This window comes from Eretmochelys imbricata, chromosome 7 (assembly GCF_965152235.1).
Source record: "Eretmochelys imbricata isolate rEreImb1 chromosome 7, rEreImb1.hap1, whole genome shotgun sequence".
Taxonomy (NCBI): Eukaryota; Metazoa; Chordata; order Testudines; family Cheloniidae; genus Eretmochelys; species Eretmochelys imbricata.
In genome coordinates this window covers 19,119,757-19,147,547 of record NC_135578.1, presented here as the reverse complement: position 1 = coordinate 19,147,547, position 27,791 = coordinate 19,119,757, and the positions used below count along the sequence as shown (strand labels likewise).

The 27,791-nt window shown below is 46.2% G+C and overlaps 1 protein-coding gene across 1 annotated transcript in view; it reads left to right on the top strand.

Moving 5' to 3' along the window:
• The window catches only part of PLXND1 (plexin D1), a 122,734-nt gene that overhangs the window by 45,579 nt on the left and 49,364 nt on the right, over positions 1–27,791 (top strand). The window contains exons 9-16 of the mRNA XM_077822615.1: positions 8,352–8,456; positions 10,989–11,078; positions 12,348–12,441; positions 16,465–16,628; positions 18,735–18,886; positions 20,135–20,234; positions 24,561–24,700; positions 26,073–26,240. Coding sequence (XP_077678741.1) covers positions 8,352–8,456; positions 10,989–11,078; positions 12,348–12,441; positions 16,465–16,628; positions 18,735–18,886; positions 20,135–20,234; positions 24,561–24,700; positions 26,073–26,240 — 1,013 coding nt within the window. The remainder of the gene's footprint in view (positions 1–8,351; positions 8,457–10,988; positions 11,079–12,347; positions 12,442–16,464; positions 16,629–18,734; positions 18,887–20,134; positions 20,235–24,560; positions 24,701–26,072; positions 26,241–27,791) is intronic.

The following is a 27,791-nucleotide window of genomic DNA, read 5'->3' as shown; positions in this document are numbered from 1 at the left end:
TGGGGTCAGCTGTGGGGCTGGGACTCAGGAGACTGAGGCTCTGCTCCTGGCTCTGTCACTGACTTGCTGTGTGGCCTTCAGAAAGTCTCTTCCTCACTCTGTGCATCAGTTTCCCCTTGTGTAAAATGAAGATAATGTTCCTGCACTTTTTAAAGAGCATTGAGATTTGGAAATAAAAAGCTGTGTGTAAATGCACAGGAGTAATGACTTCTAGACACTAGCAAGCTCACAAGTTCTGAAAATGCTTCTGTCTGGATTGGTGATGGGATACAGAGCTGGTCACCATTTTAATCTCTCTCCAGTTAGTATCAAGACTACTTAGCATTTGTGCAGCACTGATTAACACCCCTGTGAGGTAGGTAAGTAAGTATTCTTGCCCTCTCTTCACAAATGGGGAAACTGACGCTAAGGTTGGTGAAGTGACTTACCCAAGAGCATGCAGAGAGCTGGTAGCAGAGCCAGGGTTAGAACTGAGCAGTTGCTAGTTCGCAAATGTGTGCTTGATCACATGGTGTCTCCAGGTAGTGACTGAAAGTGGTTACATTGAGAGGCTATTCAGTGAGCTGTGAAAAGTGGTTCTGTGGTCTCAGTCCTGCTTCTAGTAGATAAGTGTCACCATTACATAACCTGTTGGCCCCAACTAGCACCTTTGTTAGCAGCTGCAGCAGAAGGCATAAACATTTTTGTTGAGATGGAGTCTAGTCTGCCCTCTCCATTCTGGAAGTGGTCCCTCTAGACTGAGGAGCAGGCATTGTGGGGGAAACTAACACTGAGCTGTACCTGTTCTACAGCTGAAAAGAGGACTTCAGTTTCCAGGGCGGTCAGTCCAACACCTTTCATCAGTTTATCTCCGGTTTTCTTGCAGTTGACACAGCTTTGTGTGTCTGTGTATCTTGTAACAGAGTAAAGAATTGTTCGTGTGTGGGGTTCTTCCAACATACATGTTCAGCTTTCCTGGTTATTTCAGCAGGCTTTGTCCCTTGGTTCTTTATTACTGTTCAACCTGGAGCAGTGCCTTGATTTCCACGCACCTGGGGATGCCTGGATTTAAGCAATAAAATAAATGTAACAATACCTTATCGTTCATTTAGCTTTTACTAGGCTGTTGTGGTACATTTATGAAATGGCAGCTGACTTGCTAGAGCGCCACCGGTGAGTGCAGAAAATCGCCTTTATCCAAATTACAGCTCCTAATAACAGAGACTTGGCGTAGTCAAGCTTCTGAAATTTAAACTGAAGCGAATTTAAATAAAATTGGCCTTTAGCAATCAATTTATTGGACCTCAGAGCTAAGCTTTTACATTTTAAATTGAATATTTCTTTGGCGCTAGCACTCTGAGCCTCTTTCAAGCTCATTGAGACAGAGATTCCCCTTGCTTGTTACCTTTATACAAGGACCTCGGCCATATATTAGACTTTCCATTCGCTCTTCCAGACTTGACCTCAGCGATCTGATGGCTTTCCATTCATGTCCCTTCATACCCTTCCTCCCTTTGTGGAACTCTCTGGAACTCATGTAATTCATTAAAGAAGGAAGGCAGATATGACCAATACATTGCAACTTTATCCTATATAGTTCTTTCCTTATAAAAACAGTATGAAAGGCTTCCTGCAACTGTTGAGTCACAGCCAGTCAAATTGTTCTTTGAGAATAATATTCATTGCAGATTTAACCTTCTTCTCTGCTTGTGACTCATCTGTGAACAGATTTTCCAAATCTCTTAGCAGTTTGTAATTGTTAAATGAACAGTATAAATCTGCAGCCCTTGCTTTTTCATGAATCATTCACTTTGGGCCAGATTCTTAAAAGTTCTCAGCACCCAACATGCTGAGTTCTTTTGAAAATCTGATCCTTTGACTCTTTGCTATTCTGTGTGTGGGACTAGTCACTAAATCACACAATGTTGTTACTGCTGTTTGAATGAGTAGAGTCCTGAAAATCTGCAGAAATTCACTTTATATCCCTGGACCATTTTTACAGATCGTGGATTGGATGCAGATACAAATTTTGTATCCGCGCAGGGCTCTATGGATGAGAGAAGATTTCTAAAAAGGAAAATAAATAAATGCAAACAGGGACTTAGGCCATGTCTACACTACCACTTATTTCGGCAAAACTTATGTCACTCAGGGATGTGCAAAAAACACACCCCTCATCGACATAAGTTTCTCCGGCATAAGTGGTAGTATGCACAGCGCTAAGTTGGTGGGAGAGCTTCTCTCGCTGGCATAGCTACTGCCGCTCATTGTGTGTGTGGGGGGTTAATTACGTCAACGGGAGAGCACTCTCCCATCAGTATAGAGTGGCTACATGAGAGATCTTACAGCGGCACAGCTGCATCATACAGCTGTGCCACTGGAAGGTCTCTAGTGTAGACCTAAGTTCCCTGTAAGCTGCGAAGCAGCCTATTTAGCGCCGCGTCGGTGCTCAGGAAATCCGCCTGGGGACCGGCTGCGACCAGAGGAGGGGTGCCCCTTGCCCAGCCCCAACCTAGCCCAGCCCCCTACCTGCCACGGCTGGGGTGGCCCAGACCTGCTGCGGCTGGGGAGTCCCTCCCACAGTCCGGGGCACCGCGGCCTCAGCCAGGATGGCACAACCCAGCCCAGCCCCATCCGCGGCCAGGGCAGCCCAGCCTGGACCCAGTCATGGCTGGGACAGCCCAGCCTCGTGTCCCCGTCCCCCAGCCCGAACCCAGCCCCGGCCTGGACCTGCTAGGACCAGGAGAGGGGTGCCTATCCTGCGGCCCCAGCCCTGGAGCTGCTGCGGCAGGAAGTGGCGCCTCTCCCCACCAGCCCAGGTGCTGCTGCATGAAGAGAGATCTGGGGGGAGTTCCTGAGCCCCATATCCCCAGTCCCACCCCAGAGCCCGCACCCTCAGCCAGAGCCATCAAATGAATTCAGCTCCCCAAACCAGCTGATACTCCACTTTTCTTTAAAAAAAAATACTAAGGACCTTTTTCAACAATAACTAGGTTGAATTTAAAATTAGACAGGCCAAAACACCAGCCAATACACTCCAGGGAACAATCCTGCACTGACAGGGGGTGATTGACAACATTTAACCCAACAAAGTCTTTTCCATCTCTAATGTCTGTGGGTCGGATCTTGATGCTCTTGTTCAGTTTTTAACCCCTGAGAGTTTTGCCTGTGCAAGGACTATAAATTAGTCTGTCACTGCCGTGATGGATACCTTAGAAATAACGTAGCCAGACAGCCTGTGATTCTAAAATTAACCCTCAGTCAGGGATCCATGGTACATCTCTCCACCCAATAAGAGATGCAAGTCACTTCCAAAATAACAAACCATCACATCATGTTCATAATCTTGCCTGCGTAGCGCACAGTCACATACACTGTCCCACAGAATATATCCTGGGTTTACAGTGAATGACAATCTTCTATCGTCACAAAAGGAATCCAGAGATAAGCTAATTTGGGTTAGTATTCATCCTGAGCTTGTCCCCCATTCACAGGCAAATTCTCTTCTGTGGGCCACATTCCGCTCCCAGTGTAAATCCAAAGTCATTCTGTTGGCTTCAGTGGACTTCTCCAGATTCACACTGCCTTGCTGGGAATGAGAGCAGAATCCATCCCTGTATCTCCACAAAGCCTGAATTGTACAGCCCTGAATGGACAGGAGAGGGAAACTCAAAGCCCTAGCCTCATGCCCCCACCCTGTTTCCTCCAGGGAAAAAATCATTCATAGAGCATGTTACACCTACTGCCTGATTGTTTTGATTTTGCTTCTAGAGGGAAAGTATAGCAGTCTCAGTGACCCCTTGACCACAGCCTCACCTCACAGCTTTTCAGCCTCTAGAATCCTTGGACTGTCAAAGGAGCAAACTGCCTGAACCACTGAGGATTAAAATAATCAGATGAGCTCAGTGCTGCCAAAGGCAATCACCTCCAGAAGGCTCAGTGAGACAGATCCTGAGGTCCTTACACAGGCAAAACTCCCTCTGGAGTCAATGGGAGATTTGCCTTAGTAGGGACAGAATAAAAGCTGGGTAAGAACCCTGAGGATTTGTCTCCAGATTTGGATGCATCTGAGAATCACTGAGTCTCTTGAGTTCACAGCTGTTACTACTGAAAAATTTAGAGCAAGTCTTTGAATGATGCTTCAGGGATATGAATTTAGTTTTAATTAAGGGACAAATCATCAAAAAAAAGTGTGTGCCAATAGGTACCCACATTTGAATGCACAGTTGCACATGAATATCAGGCTATTGCATGCACATAAATGCCCTTTTGCACATACAGTTACCCGATGTGTGTGCCTAGTTGCAGTAATTGTATATACAAATAAAGACATACACTGTGCTTGCAAGCTGTGCCCTCTTTTATTCAGTTATATGGGCCCTTTTCATTGGTTCACAGTGCTGATTAATTATGGAGAATGTAAGAAGTGTTGCCCAGTGGTGAGAGTGAGGGACTGGGAATCAGACCTCCTGGGATCTGTACCTGCCCCTGACACTGGTTTGCTCTGTGACCTTGGGCAAGTCACTTACGTTTTTCCTTTGTGATTCAGTTTCCCCACCTGGAAAATGAAAATAATAATAGTACCTACCAATGAGACTTATTTCCTTTTTGTAAAACTCCTTGACATCCTCAGATGGTAGGTGCTGTATAAATGCATAACAATCATTTAAAAGACTTACGAAGGACTAAATCCCAAACGTAAAATTTTCAGAAGCACGTAAATCTGATTTTCAAAAATGACTTAGGCAGTTAGAGCCAGATATTTAAAGGGATTTGGGCACCTAACAATCTAGATAGGTGCCTGGTAGGATTTTCAAAAGCACCTACCTCCAATTTAAATGCCTTTTAAAATATGCCCCGAGGAGCCTACATTTCACTGAAAGTCAGTCAGACGTAGGCTCTGAAGTCACTTAGGTGCTATTGAAAATGTTATCCCAAGTGGAAAAGATACATCCGTCTCTGATTTCCTTATTGGTGCTAAATATTCCAGATACATTCAGGTAGAATGCATCTGCTGTGCTGCTGAATATACCAGGTACGCGCACATACTCCTGAATGTACCAGTGTAGATTCTAATATCCCATTGATTTCACTGGCCTGGCAGTGGATGACAGTAGTAGTGCAGAGGAGCTGATTGAGAATCAGCAACCAACAGATTAGTCCTTAATGTTTTTAATAATCACCATGTACTTGTACACAGGATATTTCTACTTAAATCCAAAGGAAATTCCTGGGACTTAAAAAAAACAACACATAGCATTATTGGATTGACTTTTTTCTAAGAAATCACTGCATGGAACCTGCAGCTTTGCTGACAAATGTAGAATTGCACTGAAACTTGTTCATTGACATGAGACTAGCTGGTTCTTGACACAAGGAGAGCAGGCATTAGTTTGCAGAGAAGTGATAATTTTGTTTTCTATGACTTGGGATGAATTTGAAGCTGCCAAACCACATCCAGAAAGAAATTGGTCATCTTTTTTATTTTTTCCTTTTGATTGATATTTTGGAAACAGACTCCCTTTGGGTCCTTATGCCTGTTCCTCTCCTGCCTCCACAAGGTCTAATGCTTGTTCCCATCCCTTCCCCAGTACTTCACTTGCTCAGAAAGGGAGAGCAGGAAATCACTCTTATGGGTTGCTCTTCAACAGCCTTGCAGGGCTCATGAGCCACTGATTGGAAAGTATTGTTAAGAGAATCCAGTGCCAGAACCTCTTACATTTTGGTGCATCAGATAAAATGGGACCCAGACCCAAACCACATCTGGGTTTGCTTTTGCTTTTTGCAAAACCAAAACCCTTTTTCACAAGCTGATGTCTAGTTGGCCATGATGAGTGAGCAGGGGATGAAGGCGGAGAATTCCTGAGGGGACATGATGCAGAGCCTTGAAGATCAGCTTGAATTTGATGAAGTGGAGGAGAGGAAGCCAGTGGAGGAATCCAAAGGGAGTGGAATAACATGGGCAGAAGAGTGTGCAGGGTAGATTGTCGTCCTAAACTGTAGGGAACAAAACAAAGACACTTGTCTTACTATCATTATTGTTATTTATTAATCACTAATTGGCATTAGGCTTGCTTGAGCCCAGGGCTGAAGCCAAAGTGCAAGCCCCACCGCGTAGGGCTGAAGCCGAAGGCTCAGGTTTTGGCTTCAATCCTGTGCGGCAGGGTTCAGGTTACAGACCCTCTTGCTCCACCCGGGGCTGAAGCCCTCAAGCTTCGGCTTTGGCCCCACTGCCCCAGGGCGGCGAGGCTCAGGCTTCAGTCCCCCTTCCTGGGTTCATGTAGTAATTTTTGTTGTCAGAAGGGTGTCACGGTGCAATGAAGTTTGAGAAACCTTGAATTCAGCATTTACAAATCTTTCCACATTATGTAAAAATCAAGCACCTGTGGCATCGCTGCTGAGAAGAAAATGCCACGTCGGCTCCATACAGGAGCATTTTAAAAATTCAGGCCCTTTTCCCTGATCCAACCATGAATGAGCTAATCAGCTGGAAAATTCCCTTTCCAGTCATTGATGAACAGCAGGAGAAGGGACTGCAGGACAACAAGTTAATCAGCCCTGTGAGAGTATTTATCTGGCAAGCCAAGCTGGTTGCTGTGACATGCAAGGACACACAAGACCATAGGAGCTTTCACATAAATTTTCAGTCCCCGGCTGCATTCGCCTTAACCCTTTTCACTCAAGGAGACTATGGACTGAAATCTCCCTCAAACCCTTTTCTTTGTTGTTTTTACTTCTCTCCCCCTCCCATGTGTGTCTCTCTCTCTCTGTTATTTAATCTTCATGATGAGGCAGCACTGACTGTGCTTGGTTAAGATCAGTGTCCTGATAAAAACTGAAACTCGGTTTCCGCAGTCAAACAAACACTTTAAGATAATTCATTGACCCTGAAGCCATGCTTAGAAGAGCCAGGAGAGGCACTTTAAATGCTAGGAGTTCCCAGTGCACAGAGAGCTTCCAGCAATATGAAAATGTTCAGCTGTGTGTCTTAGTGTTATACAGCCTGATTCTAATCTCACGCTGGTGTAAATCAGGAATATCTCCACTGAAGTCAGTGGAGTTACACTGGAGTAAAACAACGGTAAGTGAGAAGAGAATCATGCCCTTTGTTATAAATTATTCTGCATATCAGATCAAATAGTCTGCTGTCATTTACCCCAATGACTCCACTGTCAAAGGCATTACTCTGGATGTCCCCTGGGGTAACTGAGAGCAGAACCTGGCCTAGTTTGTTGCTGTTGTTTGCGGTGCAGTTTACATTTCATGAAAGAACAGGATGGGTTTGTCATAAAGATCTGGGCTTAGAGTCAGACCAGTATCGGAGCCATCACTCCCAAGTGAGAAAAAAAATTGGGGGATGACACAGGATGAATGACTTTTTAAAATAATTTTTCAGTTTCACTTGGATCTTTAAATTCACCCATACTTTGGCTGCTCCTTCTCTAATGCCTCTTACAACCCTTTATAGCCCCTCACCCTCATTCACACACTCACATATACACTCTCACACTCTGTCTCTCTCACGTGCGCACACACGTCTGAAATGCCTATGTGCCGAGGAGGCCACTGTAAAGTGAAATCTCTGCAGGGGCTTAAAGAAATGTGCAACACAATTTACAAGACATTTTGATTTCTGCTGACGAGAGGGGATCTTGCAGGAAGCTTTGCCACTGTACAGTGCAGTATGTTTTTTGAGTGTCCCTCTGGCACTTTCCTCTAGCACTTAAGTGACTATAATAATGGGACTGTAGTTACAGCCCAAGAGTGGCACCTGATGAGAGCATATGGTTTTGCTTTTGATTTACAAACAATTTTTTTACTGTGCAAAGTGAGGAGTTCCAGATTGAGAGCCCTGTCACGGGGAGACTGAAGTCCTCTATATAACAACTGAACAGGTACTGAAGGTGGAGCAGCCCTGCAAGACGAGGCGAGAGAGTTGTTCAGTTTTCATTCCCGTTTGGTCTTAGACTGAGACCGCCAGCAAGGGTGCCCGTTAGTGCTGATAGTGGTGGGGACAGCTGTCTGCTGGGAGCTGGACTGAGGCAACCATCTTGTTGCTATCACACAGCCATCAGATGGTATTGATTTTTGTTCACCACCTTGCTGGGCTGGACTTAAACTGGTGACCCAGAGGTAAAAGGTTAGGGTCACATTCCCAGTTCTATGAGCCATGCAGTCTCCCTGACAGCATGGGGTCAGCTTGTGTTTTCATTTTGTTTAGTCGGCTTCAGGCTGACTTTAAGGTATGACTGAAGGTGATGTTTTCATGACTTTTCTGTGTTTCCTTCTGTCTGTGTGATAAGGAGGCTCAACATGCTCGCAGCAAAGTTTCCCATTAACCTTTCTTGGTTTTCTTGTCTTCTAAATTACAGGGCACCACTGACTGTCCACGGATTGTACCTGCCTCGCTAGAACCTATGCCCACTGGGGCGTCTCAGGACATCATGATCTCACTGGCTAATGCTGCTTTCTCCAAGGTAATTGAATTTGTAGGCAAAGCAAAAAGGTTCAAATGAGCTAACCAAGTGATCCTACTGTGGCACATAACAAGTCCAAGAGCCATGCTACTGGATTCTGCTGAGGGAGTGCCACCCTCTGCCTATACAGGAGTGAAGTCCCAGATCCTCAAAGGTATATAGGCACATAACTCCCATTAAAATCTAGTCCTAAGCAGCTTACCCTTTCCACCTTCATTAAACACAGAAATAGCTGTACTAGCAGAGGACATTCATGAAAAGTAGCCACCTGAGTGGGTGGGTTGAAATAGAAAAAGCAAAGGGAAAATTCATCTTGCATACGGACTTTCTCTAGGGATCTATTATATTATAGTTAATGCCAGACCTTTCATGGCATGCATGCAGTATGTGGATTTATGCACATTGTAAAATATCCACTAGAACAAAATGTTTGGGGGAAATAAAATTCACACTTTTTGTGGATATGTTTTCCATGTTCGATCCTGTGAGCGTGCAGGTGTCTGGCTCTCATGAGGGAATGCTCACCAAGCAATGTGCTGGGCAATCCCCAGGGCCTTGCTTCTGGAAAAGAAAGAAACACAGTTAAAAGGAAAAGCTGACATGAAGACCAAGTTAAGTCCAGAAATATAGGCAGAAAGCCCCACACTAACCAAACCAGCAAAGAAATATATTTTAACTTTACTTTAAAAAATTATGTCCCTTTCTGTGAAATCCATTGGCATGTAGGTGGTTGCATGGGGCAAATGCAAATCATAGCAGTGGCCACAGAGTGATGCATTCTGGGATGTGTTTTAGAAGCCAGGAAGGGACAGAGGAAATAACAGAAGGGTGGGGAAATATAATAAATGCTGGTATTTATGGAAAACTGTCTTGTGTTGTTTTGGGTCAGGTTCTCCAATCTTCATGTGCAATTGTGGGTCTAATTCATCTGCACAGTTACCACAAAAGCACATGCCAAATGGGGAAATGTACACACCAATGACCAGTTATCTTGTCTTTTATTCAGAGTGATGAGCAGATCTTGGGCATGTCTTCAGGTGTAAGGGGCTTGGGCAGCAGGCAAGCAGAATCAGGCTGTAGGGCTGTGATGTTAACAAACCTTCGGGAAAACCTGTAGATTACACCAGCAAAGAAAACTGTTCTTTGCTGTAACTTGGTTGCAATTTCCTGTCTAAGGTCTGGTATTTGTAAATAAGGATGTGCCCCTGTATTGTCAGCAAAATGGGAGAAAATCCGGCTTCCTCTGTGGAGCCACAAGGTGGCTAAAGAGGAAGACATAGCACGTGTAACCTGATCAGCAATGGAATAAACAGGAAGGTTACTGAGGCACCTCAATTCCCAGAGGGCAGCCCAGACGACTACCTTGCCATTTGATTTCCTCACTCCTCCAGTCTGCAAAATCCTCCTGGAGCAGCAGAGCAAGATTAGTTCTGCTGCTTTGCTCTTGAAAAGCTCTGTAACTCATGATCATTCCCCGCACAAAGGGGATCCAGGAAGCGAGATCCATTGCTGCTGCTATTGAGACTGCTAATGTGTTAACAAAAGAGGGAGAGGGCATGGGTCGGTTTAAAGGGCATACATTAAAGATTGGTGTAATGATTCACCGTCAAAGGATTTCAGCCTCGCTCTTGCTGCCGCACGTGTGCTGTGTGAGTCAGTTGGCTCCTGCCATGAATCAGGAGCTTCTTTCACGTTTCAGGCTGTTTTATCAAATCTGTGCGGTGGTTTTTAGGGTATATTTAGTGCTCATTAAAAGTGCTGCACTGAGCCTCGGAGATGGGATTTAGTCACACAGGATGTGTACACTAGGAAGACCGGGAGCAGAATTTGGCCTCTGGTGTTATTAGTAACATAGTGTAGGGAAATTTATTTTTGAAAAATACTGTGTGCCAGATCCTTAATTGTACCATACCTCTGCTCAGCACAGTTGACACTAGGGGGACAAAAGTGGCTTTAAGCCCAGATGACTGGCCATGTTACAGTTTAGCTTAACCAAGACTCCTAGAGACCAGTTTGGCTCTTGCTGTTACTTAGAACAGCCTCAGAGCAACTCTAAATTCCACCCTTATAAAAGCCCTCTACAAGTCATTGTGCTGGCTGAGGATCTCCAGAGTACTATACACTTTGGCCATGCCACCTCCCACCCCTACTCAAACCGTGGATTCCCTCACTCCAAGGGAGATCTTCAGTTGTCCTGTCAGAGCAGCTTTCCTATAGCAGACAAGGGCCAGGATTTGTCCCTTGTGTGATTTTTAACATGGTGGCGATTAAGCAGTTACTCCCTTTGTTATTTATGATTAACCAGGGTTAATCAGGATCTGTAATCCCCAAATTCAAACCTTTGAGTCCTATTCCAACCTCTGACTAATTTATCCCATTGGTAACTCCACTGATCCATAGAGTTACTTCTGATGTTCACAGGAGAAAGAGATCAGAATCAAGCCCTGCAGCTCCATTCATCTCTGACTCTGGTGGAAAAAATAGGAAAGTATGTCGTTGCAAAAACTCTCTCCTCTTGTCTCTTGCTTTTAGGATACTGTTTTGGAATGTCATTTTGGAACTGACAGGACATTTGAAGCCAGATGGGTGAACACCTCCACCATTCAGTGCAGCAGTGTCCTGGTAAGTATCTGGGCAGAGGGTCTGCAAGGCAGTCTGGGTTTTGTTCCAAACAGCGGCATTTGGATAGGGCCCATCTCACCCCTCCCCCTCCCTAACATGCAACAAATAAAACACCCCCTCTCCTGCAAACAGTGCGGAACTGGAAAAGAAACAAAGCGGCTTTTAGCATCGCCAGAGAGATGCCCCAGAGTGCTCTTTGCATGTGCTGATGGCTGGGGAGAGCATTCCAGAGTCACAGGCACTCTGCTTCCTGTCTTCTCTGCATTATCCAACGGACTGTCTAGCAGCTCTCACCCCACTCAGTCTCAGCATTAGTACCTTGGTTCCCAGCATGTCCCAATACACTTCACTGGCCTCGTTTAGGGAGTTCCTATTACAGGGTTCATCTAATCCTGTTGCTTCTAATCTGCCCGTAGGCAATGCTCAGTATTGCAGGAAAGAGCATTTTGTCACTTGGGGCTCAATCTTGCAAGGTGCTGAGTCCCCATAACTCCTGTCGGTGTCAGTGTGAGATGAGGACCCTCAACATCTTGCAGAATTGAGCCTTTACAAGGCCTAATCATGCCCCCACGGCAGTCAATGGCAAAAATCCCCTTAGCCTCAGTGGGAGCAGGCTTTCGCCCTGTATCCGCTGAACATATGTCAGAGATTTGTGGAGAGACTGTATCAGCTATGGGTATGGTGGGGAATTTATAACAACTGGGAAGAAAAAGATGCTGTAGCTATGGCCTGAAGAATAATCCCTTATTTACATACATTGATCTCCATATCCGTTAGTAATGTCCCCAAAATATCCAAGTTCCCGTAGTGCCATGTAGAGTTAGGTGCTACCACTGCAGAACAGGATTCTGATGGAAACATTTTAAAAAGAAGGTTGAGGGGAAAGTTTTCCCCTAGTCATATATTTTGGTGGAACATTTTAAAATTTGTAGACAGGGCAGCCTATTACATTTTCTTGCTCATTTCCACTTAGAGATCAGCAGATACAGGCCCCTGTGTTAAATAATACATCCACAGTGGATGGTTCTGCTTTTGCTGAGGTCTCCCTGAAAATAATTAAGGAGGACAGAAAAAATACCCCTCCTTTCCTTTTTCCCTGCTTTCTCTATTAAAGATTGCAGCCTCTCATTCTGAAAAACAATGCTATAAAGTGTATGAGCACTGTTATAATGAAGGATGTTAGTCATCTCGTGTGTGTGTGTGGGGGGGGGGGTAATCTGCTATTTTAGTAAATTACATTACAACATGTTCACTTCTTTCTTCATGCAGCTCCACACATCAGAAAAAAGCCATATCTTCCCGGTAAACCTTCAGCTGAAGGATAAGCCAGACAGATTCATTGACAGTCCACAGATGATGACAGGTTTGGGCTGAAGATATTTTTCATTCTGCTTTAATTTGGTTAGGTTAAAGGCTCCTAAAAACTAACAAGACACTAGAATCACAAGAGAGAGAGATTTCAGAGTAGCAGCCATGTTAGTCTGTATTCGCAAAAAGAAAAGGAGGACTTGTGGCACCTTAGAGACTAACCAATTTATTTGAGCATAAGCTTTCGTGAGCTACAGCTCACTTCATCGGGTATCAGATGCATGCACACAACTCACACAAATCTTATACACACAGCTTAATATGCATGAGCATGTGTCCACACAGACCACATGTCAGATACATTTACACCCCCCAGACAAACATGCATACACAGCCGTAGACATAAATCCTGCATACACACACAAGATTACCCTCAGGCTAACACCCCAGTTTAGACGGCTTGCTTGTCAGCAGTGTATAGAACAGAACATTCTGAAATAATAGATCTCAACAGAAAATGTGAAGTGTCTCCCAGGGTCAGTGAAGGAATTTAGCTCAAAGGAGATAAGCATAGATGGAGGAGGGCTCTTGCAGAAGCTTTTATGGGAACTGGGATCAACATTTAATGCATTTTAAAAATTCACTTTTAAAAAAAATCTTGAGAAGGAATAGAATGTATAAACATAATTCCCCCAGACCCACGCTGTATCTCTGGGAAAAATACAAGGGTTCTTTGAAAAGCTCCTTGCTGCATCAGCAAACTAAACAAGGAGCAAAGAATTCAGATTAAAAGTGCACCGAAAGCAGTGGGGGAGTAGTGGAGCTCTACTCTAGTGGCTTGTCTGCTCGGTGATGTAATGCGCACCACAGGGGTCTGGTTTCTAAAGTGCACTAACATGATGCACATTAATTGGTCCATGTAGACTCTGCTTGTGCGCACTAAAAGTTCCCTAGAGTGCTTTAGTGTAGCACTGAAACAGGATTATGCTAAAGCACACTAAGGAGCTTTCAGCATGTACCTGCAGGATCTACACGGACCAATTACTACACAGCCTGTTTAGTGCGTTTTAGTGCATTACCCCATATGTAGACAGGCCGCTTGATTAGGGCAGAACAAGCTCAGTAGACTGGCCTGCCAAGACTTAATGTTCGTGTGCTGACTGCCTCCTCTGTCCTGCCTTTCTGCCTTTGCCATGCTTTGAACTCTCCAGCTAAACCTGTGCTAATGTTGCATGTAGCATCTATGAGGCAGGTTCTCCTCTCACTTACACCAGCTTCACATCATTGTGACTCCAATGACTTCATTAGAGTTACTTCTAATTTCTGTTGGTGTGAGAGGAGAATCAGGCCGTTTGCATGAGTTATAGTGAGAAGATCCTGACTAGGCTGAGAAACACTGAAACACATATATTATAATCCTGGACAGACAGATTTCCTGGTAGGATATGGCAGGGTGCAAGGAGGCATCTTGCAGGGGAATCAGGCAGTGGGGAAAACATTGAAAACTCAGTATCAGGGGATCACGAGTGAGAGGTTCCCAGGGGCAGAGTTCCCTGCTGGAGGGGATCAGGATGAAGGCACTTTGATTTCTTGAACTAATCTAGGAGGTGAGTAACAGAGGGAAAGGGGCACTGAGCTGGGGTCACTTCTCTTCATGATAGAGGATGAGTCTCCAGATGAGTGTTGTTGGGTTCAGAAAAGACAGAGAGGGGAACACCTGTAGCCTCCTAAATCACAGAGTCCATCAAAGAGCATTGAATCCACATCCATAGTTGCATGGAGGAGTGGTTAGTTTATGCGGCCCAAGTTTGGATTCAAGTTTGCATAACTTGAATCAACCTCTCTACCAACTAACTTCTCTGGTTCCACTCTACCTTAGTCAGATTGGTACATTTGAAACTACAGAGAGGTTTACAAAAGCAATTGCAGACCAAATGTATGGGGCCAGTTACACAACAGTATAACTCCTCTTTTGGCCTTGGTCAAGCTACTTTTGATTTTCCCCACTCTCGCTGATTTTCCCTACCTTTCTTTATCAGTCATTATTCTAAACCATGTTTCTGTCTCCGAAAATATCAAAGAAAGTGTAACCCATTACCTTAGTCTTAATAGTGCCCAGTGTGACACACTAACTCAGGGAGCTAAACCAGCAATTCTTGCATGGAAAACGGGAGGTTTGCATGCATAATTGTGAAGACTCAATAGCCTAAGCATAGGTGGATTATTGCATTATGTGGGGAGCTGGGAAAGGGCATTGAACCCCAGACAAAAAATTGACAACAATTTGGTTAAGTAGTTAGAGCAGGGAGATAAGCGTCTTAGGTTCTCTTCTTGTCTCACTTCTGACTTGCTCTGTGACTTTAGGCAGATTGCAGGGGCCTATGTTTTCAAAAAAGTTCATATATTTTAGAGGTCTCCATTTCAGAGTGTTCAGTTTGAGACAGCCAAGGTCTGATTTGGCGACATGCTAAGCATACACAATTCCAGCTGAAGTCAGTAAGAGCTATGCATGCCCCTGGAACCAGGCCCTATATCTTTCAAGTAGGGTGCGCCAAAGCAGAGGAACCCAAAATCAGTGGGCACTTTTGAAAAGGTAGCCTTTTGGTGCCTCAGTTTCTCCTCTGTAAAGGGGTGATGGATCTGCATATGAAGGCTGGGGGGATTCATTAATTGTGTGATAAAGTTCTTTGATATTCTCTCTGGTGAAAAGTGCAAGAGAAGTGCCATTCCTGAGTAAGATTATTTCTGTGTTTTACACGTTCCTGCAAACATGTGTGGGTTTGAGGGAATGGGGAAGTGAAAATAGTGTTTCCTGAACATGTTTAACGGTTGATTCATAGGATACCCACATTTCAACGACTAAGGGCTTGAGGCAGAGGTGAAAGTAAGCCAGTACGCCCTGGTATGGCGTACCGGGACCGGTTTTCCCAGACGCTAATTTAAAGCCCTGGGTAGCGGCGGCAGAGCCCCAAGCCCTTTAAATCTCTGCCTGAGCCCTGCTGCCAAAGCCCTGGGGTAGAGGTGGCGGGGCTCTGGCAGGGATTTAAAGGACCCTGGAGCTCCAGCCGCCGCTACCACCCCAAGCCTTTAAATCCCCACCTGAGCCCTGCTGCCCGAACCCTGGGGTAGCAGCAGCGAGGCTCTGGCGGGGATTTAAAGGACCCCAGAGCTCCAGCCGCCGCTACCGCCCTGGCCCTTTAAATCCCCACCTGAGCCCTGCTGCCCGAACCATGGGGTAGCGGTGGCAGTCGGGAGCCCCCAGGGCTCCTCAGTGATTTAAAGGTCCCAGGGCTGTGGTGCAGTAGCGGCAGCTGGAGTCCTGGAGTGATTTAAAGGGCCCCGGGATCCCAGCTGCCACTACCGCAGCTGGAGCCCTGAGCCCTTTAAATCAAGATTTAAAGGGCCCGGGGATTTAAGGCCCTGCCTCTTCCGGTTAAGGCCCTGCCTCTTCCGGTTGAGGCCACGCCCCCTTCTCAGGACTCCGGCATACTGGTAAGTCCTCTAACTTACTTTCACCCCTGGCTTGAGGGTTGAGAAGGTTACTTAACCTGGGAATCAGCTAATAAAGAGGTGAAAGCACTGTACGAAAATCATTAGGAAGCAGAGACAAGCAGACCTAGTGGGAGCAGTGAGTCAAGAAAGCTCATAGCTGCTAAAGGGAAGGAAGGGGAATGTAAACATTGTACAGAGCATTGTAACGATTAGATTTTTGTCACAGAAAATGGAAGCAATATGATTGCTTTGCAGCAGGATGGAATCAGTTGTGCCGAGCTGCTTCCCATGTGGATACTGAGAATTAGAAAAATGTAACATAAACTGACAAAAGGGTTGTTTTTTTAATGCTAAATCATATTGTAGTGGGAGTGAGTGCCCAGTACTTCTGGGAAATCCTTAGGATCACAGCCAAGGCCCCTTCAGCTTGCTCTATGTGCAAACAGTCCTGCTCGCCTGTTGGATTTCATATGCTGTATGGGTTAATATATATATTTGGCTTGGTGTTTGATTGTATAAAGCTAAGCACAGTCATGGAAGACCCAGCCTTGGGAACTCACACTGTCTTTTGTCTCCTGTGGTTTAGTGGAGGTCTATAACTGTGCAACTGGAAGCGCAGACTGTTCTCAGTGCCTGGGGAGAGAGGACCTGGGGCACCGATGCATCTGGAGTGAGAGCAGCTCCCTTTGCAAACTAAACACTGAATCCCCACAGATCCCAGTCATGTGTCCTGCTCCAGAGATTAGGAAGGTAAGACTTGAATGCAGCAGAGAGAGCATTATGCTGGTCAGCATCACTCCATATAATGTAACAAACAACACAGCCCTGAGTTTCAAAACCAAGGGGAAGGTCACAGGTGTAGCATCTACTACCAGTCATTCAGTGGGGACAGCTGAGAAATCGTGCTTTATCCTTGATGCAAGATGAGCTCGAGACTGGCACCGTTCTGTTCACCAATTTGTTATGTTGCCCGTTCACCTGAAAACTCCAGACTAGCTCCAGATGCTATCTAGGTATCACTCACAGTGCTTGTCAGACTCTCCAAGGCCATGTGTTGTTTTGGGGAGATGGGAAAATCAAACGGATTCATGCTATTCATGCTGAGTGATTTTTCAGAATTAACCAGAAGATTCATTAGCTAGGAATAGTCATTAGAATGGGTACAGATAAAATAATAACCTGCACCCAAACACCCATCCACACATGCCCTGAAGCTATAGTGAGGTTCACAGTGTCTGGAGCATCTCTAAAACACACTGACATAAAGTTCACTCAAAGTCTAGATCTGGATCCCAACTTTCCCACTGTTCTGGAATCCTGGGTTTTGATTAGAGATAGGGGACTAGCCACCAACTTCCACTCCAGATGCAGAGTCCCAGAGAAGAGTGTGTGTTTGGGAAATACTAGGATCAACTTCATGGGAAGGGCCAAAAATCTGGAGAGCAAAGATCCTACGGAAAACAGCTAATGAATCCACCAAAGCAGGGGACGAGCATACAGCTATCCACTCATAAGCAGAGTGCTGTAACATTGTGTGTATGTATTTTGTGTTTCCCATAACCCATTCCATCTTGTCACTATCACAGGCCCAACAGTGGGAAGGGAATGTTCTCTGATGAGCCTCCCCCCGCCTACATATAAAATATTATCAGCTCCTTGCCAAACAAATAATGGAAACAAACCACAAGAATTCGGGTTTCAGGATGTCACAGGATTGTGATGCTATTTCCTTAGCAGACACTGGGCATTGAATCTAAATCCTCCATCACAGAAACATGCCAGCTTTGCTGCAGTGTTTACAGAGTCATCCTCAGGAGAAGGAGAACAACTGTATAGGGAAGGGGCACTGAGCATAGTAGTGGAATATTATCAGCCGTAACCAGCTTGTCGGAAGAAGGAGCCTCCGTTCTTGACCTTCCACCCCCTGGCTTACGTCATGTTGTGTTAGCAGCAGCAACAGTGAGGGGCAAGCTGCAGCCTCTCCAAATACACTCTGAGAAAGGTTGATGTTACCAGGCAGCTTTTGCTGGCTTTATTTGTTGATAAGTTTGTTAAATGTAAAGGGTCTTTTCTAAGGGCAGTGTATTTAACTAGACCAGATGAATAATGAAATCAAAGCAGCCAAGTGGCTCACTGCAAAACAGACAGTAACAAAGCAAATCTCCCATGGATATGCAGTAAAATGACAGCTTGCAACCTTTCCGCTATTTGCAGTGGTCCCATCCCAATGAAGCAGGGTGTAATATTCAATTGCGACAAAGTCACAACGTGATTCAGTAGGAGGCAGTCTGCTCTCTGACTCGGGATCAGTGCCCCAGTATGATATTAGGGGAGGGGTACTTGTTCCCTGGCCAATGTCCAACTCGTTATGTATTTGTTTGTTTATTTGTTGAGCCTAGAGGCCCCCAGTCAAAGGTCAGGACCCCATTGTGCTAGGCATTGTCCACACACATAATGAAGGGATGGTCCTTGCCCCAAAGAACTAACAGTCTCAGAAGATTCTGCTGCTCCACTCTGTCTCCTAAACTGTTGTGCGGAGTTGCTGTGTTTCTCTCCAGAGGTGGCTGCATTTTCAATGGCAGCTGCAGTGATGTCTGTGCCCACAGAGGGCACCAGAGTCACCCGAGAATTGTAAGGCCTTTTTTTCCCATAAAGCTCCTGCAGGAAGAGCATGCCGAGGGGGCCCATGCATGTGAAGCTGGAGTGGCAGAGGCAGGACAGAATCAGATTAAACAGAGTGTACTCACACACACACACACGCACACACAGGAACAGACATGACTTTGGAATCAAATCAAAAGGCTTTTCCGCAGTTCTGTTTTAACCCATTCCCCTTTTCCTTTGGCTCCTTGGCAGATTGAGCCCCTGAGTGGGCCCCTGGAAGGAGGAACTCTGCTCACAATAAGAGGAAGGAACCTGGGCCGTAGGTTCAGTGATGTCGTTAATGCTGTCAAGATAGGGAGTGTGAGATGTGCACCACTCTGGGACAGATACATGGTCTCTGAGGCGTGAGTAACTCAGGCTGAGCCACTGAAAATCAGAAGATTGTGCATAAGGATTGTTTATTTTTTCCCTTTTTCAGTTAGCCAATTCCCCCCCTTCCCCTGTGATGGGGAAACGGCTGGCTGGGTGACGTTGATAGTGACCCATTCAGTTATGCATGCATGCACCCATAGTGGGGACTGATAGTTACCAGCATTGAGCTGCTTTTCAACCTAATGAGCAAGTTTGGTGGGGACTTAGTTTTTCTTCCCAGTGTCTACATGACATACAACCCCACCCCTATAATAGGCACTAACTGGCCACTCCTTAGCAGTCTCCACCAAAGACTGAATGGGCCAAGGAGACTCCCAGAGAAGGGCTGAGGCCCCTTGGTGGGACGGTGTGGGGGAAGTGTGCACAGCTGCTGCCTGCAGAGAACCTGTTCAGAGACTGAATGGAGAACTTTGCCCCCCCGAGCTGTCAAACCGTTCGCCTTCATTACACGTCATGTCAGTACTGTCTCACTTCATTATTTTATAGCCTTCCCCATTATCACCTCCAGGCTTGAGAGGAAAGCTGAGGTGATTGTCTCCAGACTCCTTGGGAGTGAAATCCTCTACAAAAGCCTCAAAGCCCCTTTTCCCCCAGCCAGTTTCCAACAGAGATGGTTATATTAGGCTATGAACCAAGGTCTTGAAGAGCAGCAGGTCAGACAGCCCAGAATGCCCGTGCTCTGAGGCAGAGTCTCCTGGCACCAACAGCTCCATGCCTGATTGACAAAGATTTTGCCCCTCATGCTGGACTAGCTGGACACTACTAATGAGAAGCTCCACCCGTGCTCTGCTATTCAGCTGAAAGCAAGAGCAGGTACTAGCTAAATAACAGTGTCTTCCGGGGATCCCTGTACAAGGCCCCATATATCTGTGAGACCAGGATTGTTTGTTGAGCCTTTGGCTGTGTCTCTCCACTGAGCTTTTCCTTAAAATATCCCTCCGCAGAACTACTGTGGGGGCAGCGCAGGGGCGGCTGCAGTGTAAGCAGCAGGCAGACGTTCTTTCCAGGGTTGCCTTACCCTCCTCAAGGCGCCTATAGACAAGGTGGTGGTGAAAAGGCGGGGGGCTGGTCTGTGTTAGTACTTCCACCATTACTGGGCCCACCCGAGCTGCAAATGGTGCAATGGCAGCGGATCGCAAGGGAAAGCTCAGTCTTACTGAGCTCTGCTCTCTCTCTGTTCTGACCTCCCCTCTTTTTCCGTCTCTCTCTCTCTCCTGCAGGGTTGTATGCCGGACTGGAGAAGCTCCCTCTATATTTTCCGATGTAGTGACGGTAAACGTGAGCAGGGAAGGGAAATCAAGGGAGCGATACTCTTATGTGGTAAGTTGCCACCATCTCATTGAGCCCAAATTCATCTCTGGCGAGACTCAGATGCTCCACTGGCTTACATGAAGGAAGAACCTAGCTCACGGAGTCATGAGCCATCAGCGATGTTTTCAGCTATTCACTTTATGAGCCTCAGTCTGGCTGACTTTAGCTCCCTGTATCAAAACAAAATGCCAAGAAAGGGCTTCTGTTTCTTTCCACTCTGCATGTTAGCCCTCACATCACCATTTCCAGCCAGGAGAGGGGCACGTGCCCAGAAAAGTTTGCCAACATTCCCATCATTCTCTGTCCATATTTTTTCCTCCTTGCTTTCAACAGCAATCCCACAGTATGTGCACAGTACAAGGTAGATAGTCATGGGGAGCATAGGATCTCCCAGTTCTCTTCCTCAGCTTCTTCCTGGCTTCCATTTTGTTACTGTCACCATAGCCCAGGGGTGGGCAAACTTTTTGGCCTGAGGGTCACATCGGGGTTCTGAAACTGAATGGAGGGCCAGGTAGGGAAGGCTGTGCCTCCCCAAACAACCCAGCCCCCGCCCACTACCTGCCCCCTCCCACTTCCCGCCTGCTGACTGCCCCCCCTCAGAACCCCTGACCTATCCAACCCCCCTGGTCCTTGTCCCCTGACCGCTCCCTCCTGGGACCCCCCGCCCCTAACTGCCCCCCTGAGACCCCACCTCAATCCAACCCCACCTGCTCCCTGTCCCCTGACTGCCCCGACCCCATCCACACCCCCGTCCCCTGACAGGCCCCCCCGGGACTCCCACGCCTATCCAACCCCCCTGGTCCCCGTCCCCTGACCGCCCCTTGACATCCCCTGCCCCTTATCCGATTCCCCTCCCCCGCTCCCCGCCCCCTTACCATGCCGCTCAGAGCACCAGGACTGGCAGCCCAGCTCTGAAGGCAGCACCCTGCCAGCAGCAGCACAGAAGTAAGGGTGGCAAAACCATACCGTGGTGTCTTTACTTCTGCGGTGCTGCCTGCAGAGCTGCGTGGCCAGAGAGTGGCGGCTGCTGACTGAGGGCCCAGCTCTGCAGGCAGCAGCGCAGAAGTAAAGGTGGCAACATCATACGATGCCATCATTGCCTCTGTGCTCCTGCTGCTGGCTCTGCCTACAGAGCCGGGCTCCCGGCCGGCCGCCACCGCTCTCCAGCTGCCCCGCTCTGCAGACAGCACCGCCACCAGCAGCAGTGCAGAAGTAAGGGTAGCAATACTGTAACCCCCCCTACAATAACCTTGAGACCCCCCCACAACTCCTTTTTGGGTCAGGATCCCTACAATTATAACACCATGAAATTTCAGATGTAAATAGCTGACATCATGACATTTACGATTTTTAAAATCCTATGACTGTGAAATTGACCAAAATGGACCATGCATTTGGAAAGACCTTAGCTATGTGACCTCACAGACAAGTACTTAGGCCCAGATTTTTAAAGGTTAGTTGTGTGCAGGTGTAGTTGTCAGCTAACCTGTGTGATGTGTAGCAGGTGTTTCTCAAGACCTCTTTTGATTAACATTGTTCAGTAGCCCATGGAGATGGTCATCCTTCTCTAGTGGTCTGAAAGAGACCAGTGCTTCTCTTACCTTTATGACCAAGTCTCAGGTCAAACTCATTAGTTAGTATCCCAATGCCATTTAGGGCAAGCCAATTGGAATGATTTGTATGCCAAGTGCATGCTACTTTACTATAGTTCTTTGGGTTTGTGCTATGGTTTTGATTGGAATAGAGTATAGAATTGTCCCAGCTTCTAGAGGCCTGAAATAAGATGTCACCTGTCATTACTTCCAGCAGGTTGATTTTGGTTCCCCTCCAGCTCAGTGGAAGTGCACTGGGATCCTAGTGTCAGTAGGTTCAGGTTCCAGTGGGTGTTAGATTTTTCACATCCAAAATGTCCCACAAGGGCGGAGCTAGCTAGGTGAGAGGCATATTCATGTGATGTGATATAAGGGTAGTGCAGACTGCAAATGCTGGTAAGATCCAGTTGCTTTTTCTGCAGAGTTTGGGATTTCTAGAGAATCATGAGTCTCCAGGATGTGTCTTTTATAATCCAGAAAAGTAGACCTCACAGCATATCAGCTGTATTGGTGACACAGAGGTGAAAGAGGGTAAGGAATGGAGGCAGATGTGCTCTTTCTTTTTAAGTTGTTTTTGGTGTGTATGAGGAAGACCTCTTGCGAAACATCTGCAAAAGCAACACCAACGAAAGAAAGAAAATCAACTGCCAGCACCCTGAGCTGCATTCATGAGAGCCCTACATTCCTAGCCACTGACCAGACTTGTGTCTGTGGCTACACCGCTAGGCAGAGAAAACAGGAGGAGCCATTTTTCTGTTCCTCTCACAGGAAGGAGGCTGTCTCATCATCAGCTGCTTCCCTCAGCCTGGGCTAGGAAATGGAACAAAAAATGTGGAGACTGAAATCCCGGGGTCAGGACCTGAATGTATGTAAAGAAAAGATTGGGTTAAATAGTGCCCTACAAAGTGTTGGGTATTGCAGCTGAAACAACAACTGTGTTTCGCCCCAGAGGTAGCTGCATTGCACAGCTGAGCGATTTGATTCCTCTTTGTCAGTTCTGCTCTCACGTATGCTAGGGTAAATATGGAGTGTAAAACAGCTCTCACCATGTAAAACTGGCCTAGGTGAGATCTGAATTCCAGAACTGCTAGTGATCTACCTGAAAATGTCTAAGACTCCCAGAAAATCCTTTGTGAGAAGCTGAAATGGCTTCCACAGGGATTGTTCTTTTCTGAGGGTTACAAAGTCCTAGTTAGGAACACATAAAAGAGGGGGAATTCATCTCTACTTTAACTCCATTGAGTTTGCACCAGAGAGAAATTTGGCCCTTTGATTGTGCCAGGGCATTCGTGCCAGGGCAGTCTAGCCAGGTCCCTGTGTAGAGCTGAACTTTCAAGAGTTACTGTGGAAAGTAACAATGCTACCAGCTGGTGATAAAGCTGCAAGTGACAGACCCCAGCTAATGGGGTGGGATTGGGCTGAGAGCTTGAGGGGCTTGGTGGGCACAAATAATCTTCTATGTTATATTTTGTACTATATCTTTTAATATATGAGGGAGGAGCCCCATGCATGGGACGGCTGCCTAAAGGCTTTGATCCATTTAAATTAACAAAATAAATACTGTAGAAATGGAAGACAATCAGAAACCCCAGGGGAAATGGCTATAGAGGAATACAATCCATCCCAGTGTGTGTGACAAGGACAAGAAGAACTTGTAATATAGCAGGACAGTACGGCTGGAATTAACAGGAAAAGACATTAGTACCATGGGACAGTAAGCGGTTTAACAATATTTGCTGCTATCAGCTTGCATGTATTTTTCTCAGTAATATACAATGTCTGTAGTAGGGCTGAGGTCTCCACAGTATCGTATATGCTCTGCAACCCTGCACATCTGGTTCCTCAAGGATGTTGTAGCTCTTTTACAGGGAACCACAGAATGCTCTGTAAAATAATTTAAAACTTATTTTTCATGCCCTGTGTACTGTTCATGCCCAGTGTACTGTTCATGTTCGTGCCAGGGCAGGGAAGCTACCCAGTGAACTTGCTTTTGGAACTGTATATGGGAGCCACATGGCATCCATTGTGTTCTCCAAATTCTGTTGGGCAGCAAAGCCTTGAACCTTGAATCTCAGTAAAATTTCCAAGGGGCTGCAAATATAAATAATGCACTTGTTAATTTCAGTTGCTTCCAATGGGGAGAGAGGAAGGCAGAGGGAAATGCTGAGGGGCAAACCAACTCAGTGGCTTCCTTGCTGGGAGCTGTCACCCCTAGAGATCTGGGTTTGAAACCTGACGCAGGGAAATGAATTTGATGTTTGATTATCCAGACCCAGATGGATGCATGCCCAGATCACAAAACCACCATCCAACATGGCTTTATAGGTAGCCTCCCTCTCAGGTGGGAGTTGGACCAAAGGAGATGTTTTCTTTATTGATTGGACACAAGCCATTAAATTCGGATCTGGATCCACACAGTCCCAAGGTTCAAGGGAATTTGAATTCAGGGTTGTGGTTTGTGCCTATCTGTGGTTTTTAGACTAGGACTCAAGCATATCTGTAGATTGGAGGCCTGGAGGGTGGTTCCGCTCCTCACTTCAGAGAGGTGTAAGTAGCCTGTGTGATTTGGTCTCTCCCTTTGTTCGGTAAAGGAGCCAGCTAGATCTTTATCTGTGATGGTGGTGTTACAGCACTGGCAACATCTGACTAAATGGAGCTCGTGTCCAGATTACCACATTATGGGGTTATTGGGGTTAGGAAACTGCTGAAAAATCTCACCTTTCTTTCCCCTTTCTTTTTCTAGCTCCCTGAGGTGCAGTCCGTGGCTCCAAGTGCTGGCCCTAAAGCTGGAGGCACCAAAGTAACCATCAGCGGGAGTAATCTCAGTGTAGGATCTGATCTCCGTGTCCTGGTCAATAGCACTAAACAGTGCACAGACCTCACGTAAGTGCTGTCTGGAGATGACCCGTGTTACTGTGTTATTGGGCTGGTACTTGGGACTTGCTGTAGATACACCAATGAGCAGGAGTCTAAAAGAGCCTCAGCTAGTAGGAAGGATCATATTGTTATAGCAACTGACCAGAGAGTTGGTGTTTAGAGGGAGTACATTGAGCACTGCTGCCAGCTGGCATGATGGCTTACGGCCAAGGAGCCAATGACACCTTCCTAAAAGTAGCATCCAAATTTATCCTCTGAGCTGCCCCCTCCTCCATCCCAGTTGTCATGAGCAGTCTTGTGCTTTGCCAGTGTGGTAACATTGAGTTGTCATGTGGCCACTTGACTTAAGGATGTAACACTGAGTTGTCATGTGGCCACTTGACTTAAGGATGTAGCGAGTTTCTCCTGTAGGACAAGTGCAGGAAGTTGACAGTCATAGTTATCACTGAGGTGCAATGGCTGCAATCCAGCAGTGGCAGAGGTGATAAGTACAGTTGGTAAAGTACTCTGGGTCATATGTAGTCTTGTGGTTATACACACAGCCCTAGGAGTTAGGTTGTCCTGCTTCTAGTCCCAGCTCTGTTAAATACTTGCTATGGGACCTTGATCAAACTGCTTAAGCTAAAAAAAAAAATGTAAAGTGTCCAATAATTTTAAATCTACTTATTTTACACACATTCCATATATATTTCAACCCCAGATGAAATAAATTCAGCCATTCTGTGCATGCACCGTTGCTGAGTAATCATGTGGTCTTGTTACAGGGTCCACTGTCTGTCCTTTGCCATCCCCACCCCACAGTTTTCTTGTCTCAGTGTTGCATCTTGTGTCATTTCAGTTGTAAGCTTCTCAGGGCAAGGACCTTATGCTGTTTATTGTACTGCAAGGCACACTATTTGATGCTGTAAAAATAACAATGTTGGGTGCCTCCATTTTGGGGTGGCCACTTGGGAACACCAAGGTGTCTCACGTCAGGTTGCCAAAAGAGGAGTCACCCCAAATCAGCTGCCAGCTTTTAGATCATTGGCCTCAGTTTCCTCATCTGCGAAATGCTGATGTTAGCACCTCTCCCATGGGAATGGGAATTGTGAGATGAAATCCATTGCTGTTGGTTGGTGCTTTGAGATCCTCCAGTGGAAAGCATCTAGAGTGCAAAGTATTTCCACTGTTAAAGGCACTCTCTAAAGACAATTCCATTATTGGAGGTGTGGAGCAGCTACATGGCTTTGTGCTGCTTGCTGCACCTGAATGCCAAACCTGAGGCCGTTCACCTCGCTGCCAACATTGGGGCTGTGGAAATAGGTCTCTGCTGCCTCATGTCATGCACTCTCTGTTCAGCTGTTGAGCTCTGCAGCTTGCTATGTCTTTCTCTTTCCAGTCGAACTGCTACCACCATCACATGCACCATGCCGGCCGTGGAGCTCACTATGGCTGTGCGAGTCTGTGTCCAGTTTGAGAACAAGTCTTGCATCAATGATAACATCACGTTCAAGTATGAGAGAAACCCGATTATAACAGATATCAACCCGAAAAGGAGTCAGATCAGGTGAAGTGTGTTGAAATGTGTTGTTTATTTTGCTGAATGCAAACGTGAATGTAGTACTCATCAAAGCGAAGAGCTAACAGGACTGGAACAACAGAGGTGCTGCAGGTCTGAGTTAGGGTGCATAGACACAGCTATCTGACCCTGAGATTGAAGTGGGGGTGCTGCTGGTCACAACTGAAGTGCAGAGCTGAATAGTGACCTCAGGGGAAGAATGCCTGAGGATTTTGCAAGTCAGGACTGAGGGCTTTGGCAAAGCAGTGTGGTGTCCCCAGGGTTGGAATACCAGGAGCTATCACAACTCAGGACTACGGTGCATTGGCAGAGCTACATTGAGGAGTTATGCAGACACCTGCTGGCTGTGGTCCTAGTTCTAGCCAGTTTCTCTGAAATTCACACGGGAAATGGAAGAAAAGCATTGACTGTCATCCTTAGTAACTTTACTGCCTGTCTTCTTCTACACCTTGTAGGTGCCTTATGGAAGTTCAAGTGGGGGCCTACATCTATACTGCAATAAAACACCCATGGCCGGAACGTCAGCTGGCTCAGGCTGTGGGGCTATAAAATGGGAATGTAGATGTTTGGGCTCCGGCTCGAGCCTGGGCTCTGGGGAGGGTGGGGAGGGTCCCAGCCTCCCCAGGCTGCAGCCCAAAAGTCTACACTGCAATTTTATAGCCAACAGCCTGAGCCCTGCAAGCCTGAATCAGCTGACATGGGCCAGCCGTGGGTGTTTTATTGCAATGCAGACATACCTTCTGAGTCTTAGGATTCTGACTGGCAATAATACTGAAGGCAATCAACTGAGATTTGTAACTTTGTGTTTAAATGGCTCCTAATGCCACCACTTTTCACTTTTAAAGCATGTTACTTTGGTTTCATTTGTCTCCCTGGAGCCTTTGGACTTCCTGTTGCTTTTGGATTTCTCTGTGAAATCCCAACTCACTTAGCAGTAAAATCTGAAAGTGCAGAGCCTGCGTCTGACCACAGAAATCTGAGAATCCAGCACCTGAGCCTCCTCTCTAAAATGCCATGAAAACAACACCTTCAGAAAGTATGGAGGCTACTATGACTACAAGAGTCCGATGCTATCTACAGCCTGCCCAGCAGAGCCATGACTCAGATCAGAAGTGCAATACCAAGGCTACAGGCTGTGTGTGAGAATGCACATCAATGACACACCCAACCCTCGGCTTCTCACGTGGAGTTTTATCAGTCTCTGGACTGGTGAATGGGAAGAGCTGTATCTAAACACAGAGTGACAAAATGTAGAGGCTTACATCCAAAAAGTAACCCACCAGGGCATTTCTCATTAAATTGGAAACTGTTTTTTGAACTTCCTTTGGTTTCCAAATAATACAATGTTGGAAACTTGATGGAAGTTGTTTTTTCCTGGTGTGTACACACCACTCTGTTAATGCAGAGCTACTCACAAGGGTTGGGCTGTGCATAGTGGTTTGTTTTGTAGGGTTACTTGTGAATATTGTTCACACTGATTTGTTATTGTAGGATTATTTGTGAATTCTCTCAATACTAATATGTTGCTGTAGATATGAT